Below are 5,446 nucleotides of genomic sequence, written 5' to 3'. Positions count from 1 at the left end.
AAAGTATTTTTAATGTTAATATGAAAATTACTTTGCATGACGGATAGGCAACATGCTAAAAGAAAAAAGACATGAGAAAAACATTGCTTTACAAACTTTAAGACTTAATAAAAAATTTGATATTTTGTGTATGAAAGCATTGTAATGTTTACTGATAATCTGCCAAATTTTTTTAACATACACTTACTAATTTAAAAGTTAAAGCATGAAAAACTATAAAAAGCACAAAATGATTATGAGGTCGGTCCGAGGGACCGACCTCATGCTGAAATAGTTAATGGAATTTTGTGACTTGGGGTAGTGATGTGCTGGGAAGAAACCTGTTTTGCTTATTACTAGTAAATTTTTAAAGTTTTGTTTTTTTCTACCATTGATAAGTGTTGTAATATTTATTTCTCTTTTTATCAGAGGTTTGTAAAGAAGAAAATCAAGGAACGATCTCTGTCACGTCGCCGAGTGCCTAGGAGAAGAAAACAAAGTAGTACTAGTCAGGAAGATTCAGAATTAAGTGAAGGTATTAAAATATTTTTATTTTAATTAAACTACAAGGTGAAATCAAAGTAGATGACTACAAATTCAGTTAATAAAAGGGGAAAAGATTACCAGTATTTGTACCCAATATGGTTATCAAACAAAACTCAACTTCAACATTGTCTAACTCAAAAATGTTTTAGAATTGGTATTTTATCATTTTGTAACATTGTTTCAGTATAAATTGCAAAGAAAATTTTAAGAAATTGAAACTTGTATTTCTGTACAGCTCTGAGGAGTCTTACGTTTAAACAATGCACCTATAGATTATTTTCAAATTTTCTTTCCATCCCCTAAAAAAAATTTATGTAGTTAAAGAAACTGTCATACTTTGAGATTATAATTAAAAATTTCCTGTTTGTTTTGTGATTGTTCTTCTATGTATTGAGGTTTTATTATTACAATCTTTTGTTCCCACCTTTTTATAATGTCACATGTAGCCTGAACAATCACTAATGAAGAACAGCTTTGAGAATAGCTACACGCAAAGTTTAAATATCATTGGATAGAGCAGAGTATAAACTATTTGTATCAAGTGTGAAGCAAGTAAAATATTTAAGCAGTAATTTGTGTTTTTAATAAGAAAATTAGTTAGCAGAGGTCCTTAGAGATGAACAAAGGGAGAAGTTTAGAAAACATGGAAATAAACTGCAGATCTGAGAATTTTTTTAGTTTCTTTAGATGTACTTTTCATTCTTAAAAAATGTTTTTGTATTAAATTATATCTGCTTGAAAGCTATGAAAAGTTTCTTCTATGACTAGACATTAGTTAAATTTAGAGAGTACACCAAAATATCATGATGACTCAAATCATTATTTATTGAATACTTTTGTTAAGCTTATTGCATTCAAATAACATAAATAAGTAAAAGAACTTGATGAAACATAGTTGAATGGATGGGTACTGCCTGTTGTAGAAACACAAGTGTAGACAATAATGTTTTGAAAATCTTTTGTCTTCAGACAGAAGACTTTCGAAAAATCGTCGTCTATACTTGTGTTTCTACAACAGGCAGTTGCCATCCATTCAACCAAGTTTCATCATGAATACTCTGCCTAAACAATCAATCAAAAAATAGTAAAAGAACCTGTTATTTATTGAAATTAAACTATATTTATTGGGGATAAGTTGATCTAATCCAAAAATATTATTAGCAAAAATATTTTAAACTAGTCTGACAACTGCAACAGTGATACCTTTGTAAAATATCACAATTTTAAGTTACTAGTAAATCTTTGTAACAGAAAAAGCCAGAAGATATGGAAAGTATTAAAACAATTATTGAAAAAGGTTAATGATATGTCTAAATAAAAATGTATTTATTTGCATTATATTTTGAGCATGTATGCCTTTTTGTCAGGCTTATAAATAGTGTCAAGAAAGACCAACTATCTGTACAAACATAGCTGTTCTATTTTTACAGTTTTAAAAAAGTATTCACAGAGACTTCACTGTTACTAGTTGTATTTGGGCATAGTTTTTAGTGTGTCAAATTGGCTTTCCTGAGCATTTAGGTTTAAATGTTTATGGTGTTTATGCATTAGCACAGATGTGACACCATTTAAAACTTTCCTGAAATTATATTTTGTAAACATATAAAAATGCAATTATATAGAAGCTGTAGGTTTGAGTTTGGGTATTTGTCTATTTGTTTGACCAGAAGTTAAATCATTTAAATACCTAATGCTATACAAGTTGTTTGGAAGTCCGGATAATGGACTTTCATGTCTGGAAGTACGTAAAACATTATACTTGTAAATTATTCATAGTGAAGTGATAAAACACCCTTTATGTTAAGAATTTAAGATAAATTGTGACAATTATCCTTTACAACATAAAAATGATTAAATGCTAACGAAGCTTTGTAGAAATTTGACAATGACGATAGTGTAACATTACTTTCCTCCAAATAAATGTTCTTCAAGATTTTCATACATTTCACCACTTCAGTTTGTGACTGGTTAAGATATTTCACAACGGTGATATTTTTATCTTTAGAAATTATCAGAATTGCTAATCTTCAATTTTATTTGTATGAAATATCTCTCTACCATAAAACACATTGTATGGTCATTAGTAATATGTCCCACAAATTTTGTGATATTATTATTTATGTCAGAAAGGCATTAAACAGTACTTTTAAAGTATATATTTTAAAGCGTCTAAATGACTGTATTATTTCTGTTTAAAATTGTTCCATGTTATTACGTTCTTTATGATAACTACTTTTATACTTTGAACATAACTTTTTTTATATACCCCCCCCCCCCCTAGTGGCACAACGGTATGTCTGCGGACTTACAACACTAGAAACCGGGTTTCAATACCCGTGGTGGGCAGAGCACAGATAGCCCATTTGTTTGTGCTTAACTACAAACAAACAAATCTTTTTATAATTTGCAATAGATTCTCAGAAAGCCTCACAATGTATTAAAGTTATTAATAATATTTACCAAGTGACAGACTTCACCACAACTATGTCCAGTACAGAACAGCAAAAACCTTTTTGAGTTGTTGAACCCTTGATGAACTTAGAATTCTTAGAATATAAATCATAAACAAAACTTCATAGTCAAGAAACTACAATATATAATCAATGTTTATTCATCATAATACAATTGTTAGGAAACATAAAATGTAAAAAAGAATGAGGTTTAAATTTTTTCTAAGGAGATAGATTGGCCTGATGGGCTTTAACAAGTGTATGAATATTGGGCTGTAGGTTTGTAAGTTTAAGTCTCAAGTCCCTGTGTTCTTCAATGTTAAATCTGTTCCTCTATTTGCTCAGATGCCTGACCATTCACATGGCTAAATCCAGCTTCGACCACGTACGAACTTGGAAAGGTGTAGCACAGTTAGATGCATAGGCCAACCTTACCCTAGGAGCCATTTCTGGTTCCCTATTGACTCTTGTCTTTATTCACCTTCTGTACAGTCTCATCAACCCCAGGGGATCTATATCAACCACTTTGAGAAACCCTGATTTCCGTGATAAAGAATTCTAAAGCACTTGAGAAATTACAAAATATTATACCTAAATAGCCATAAAAGAGAGATTGCTGAAAAAACCTTGAAAATGTGACAAAAAACATGGAAATATAATTGTAACTGACACATTAGAAGTCGCAAAAATGGCAAAGACGACAAAATTGAACTATTCTAGTACAACTTGTAAGGAGAATCCTGATGTAAATCTTTTAATTTCTTTGTACCTTTAGATGTACAGTATACAGTGTACTTGTGCTGTTTAGGACCTCTAAGTTTTCATCATTCACATTGATTACAGATTTTTTTCACTATTTCAAACCCATTCATATTTTTGATTAAATAACAGTATAAATATAGAATTGTCATTATTAATGAGAAATTAATTTCTCTGCATTATAAAAACAATCCTTCAGGTCACTCCGAGTCAGACTTAGAAGAGAAGAACAGCAGTGACACAGCTAGCTGCACCAGTGGTAGTGTAACTGAACATGGAGTCGAAGAGGAAGAATTGAGTGACTGTGGTGAGCACAGTGGACTTGGTATTGAGAGTATCACTGGCACTGCCGTTGACTGTAACGGAGGGCTGGTAAAAAACTTGACCAGTGATAAGTCAGTTGTGCAAAATGGACTTGATTGTATTAGCAAAAGGTAATAATTGTCAACATTGGTGAAAGTATACAGTTTCTGAATGAAATTACACAAATTCTTGAATAGCTGTAAGCAAGTAAACTGTGGCAGCAAGTGTAATAGTTAAATTTTAACACCAGGTTCTCTTAGCCGTATACAGATATAGAACCGGACATTTAACTTAATTAATCAATATAATCAACTACCTATGAACATCAAATAATGCCACATAAAGTAATTGATTAATAGGAATTATGATAAAATCGATTAATGTCATAAAAATAATCAATTGATCAAATTACTGTATCTGATTATTACTGTTGTCGATTATTCCAACTATCCAAGTATTGTGAGAGTAATCAATTAGTTTGATACAATTGATTATCAAATTCCACTAATCACTGTAGTTTAGTTGTTGTTGTTTTTCAGTTTGCAGAAAATTGTACACAGATGCTGAGTTTGATGTACACTTCACATTGTGTTAGTTCATTATTGTTATTTTGTGATAATCAAAGTTTTTCAAATAGAACACTGATAATCTTTCATCTGAGGTATGCAAGCCTGAAGAGATAAAAAAATGTATTTAAAATGAGTATTTAATTATGAGAACTTGGTAGTCATATAAATAGACATTTTAAGTTACGAGAATGTTTTTCTGTTTCTATAGCAACGTGTCAGCGTCATTGGAAGATAAAGATAATACAGATAAGGCACACTTGCCAAATGGAGATATGCAGAGTAAACCTGAGGAAAAATATTCTGTTTCTGGAATAGTGACTCCTCTGTAAGTTTTTCTGATTGTTTTCCGTTAAGATTGGTAAAAAATAAGTGTCCTGTAGTGTCCGGTATTTCAGTTTAAGCACTTTTGTTTTGCAAAGTATTTTAACATAATGAATATTTTTGTCAATCTTTGGATATAGCCAATACCATAATATCTTTTTGAGTAATATTATCCTATATATAGGTCTCTAGTGGAACAGGAATTGACACTCCCATTAGTTGAAGTCATTAAAATCATCAACCAAGAAGGACTTTTGCCAGGTATCAAAGTTGTTGCTGATTGGCTGATTATCAACAGTGACATTATTGTGACTTATGGAGAGGTGATTACATTTGTTACTTTTTTTCTTTTTTTTTGTAAATTCTAGTTTACTTATGTTAAATTGTAATGTTTGCCAAAGTAATGTTACATATATTACCACAAGTTATTTTAAACTGTAGTCCTTCAGAAATATATGATATAACTATTTTTGCTTTAAATAACAAAGTTGTTTCAGCAATTGATTTATATAAGTATTT

General features: G+C 30.4%; 1 protein-coding gene across 1 annotated transcript in view; it reads left to right on the top strand.

The window, feature by feature from the left end:
- The window catches only part of LOC106468747 (protein SMG5-like), a 45,182-nt gene that overhangs the window by 21,493 nt on the left and 18,243 nt on the right, over positions 1 to 5,446 (top strand). Inside the window, exons 12-15 of the mRNA XM_013929191.2 lie at positions 409 to 514; positions 3,934 to 4,168; positions 4,815 to 4,931; positions 5,112 to 5,250. Of these exons, the coding sequence (XP_013784645.1) occupies positions 409 to 514; positions 3,934 to 4,168; positions 4,815 to 4,931; positions 5,112 to 5,250 (597 nt within the window). The remainder of the gene's footprint in view (positions 1 to 408; positions 515 to 3,933; positions 4,169 to 4,814; positions 4,932 to 5,111; positions 5,251 to 5,446) is intronic.

This window comes from Limulus polyphemus, unplaced genomic scaffold, assembly GCF_000517525.1.
Source record: "Limulus polyphemus unplaced genomic scaffold, Limulus_polyphemus-2.1.2 Scaffold3144, whole genome shotgun sequence".
Lineage (NCBI taxonomy): Eukaryota > Metazoa > Arthropoda > Merostomata > Xiphosura > Limulidae > Limulus > Limulus polyphemus.
Note: the sequence above shows the minus strand (reverse complement) of the source record. Positions and strands in the feature narration are given on the sequence as shown.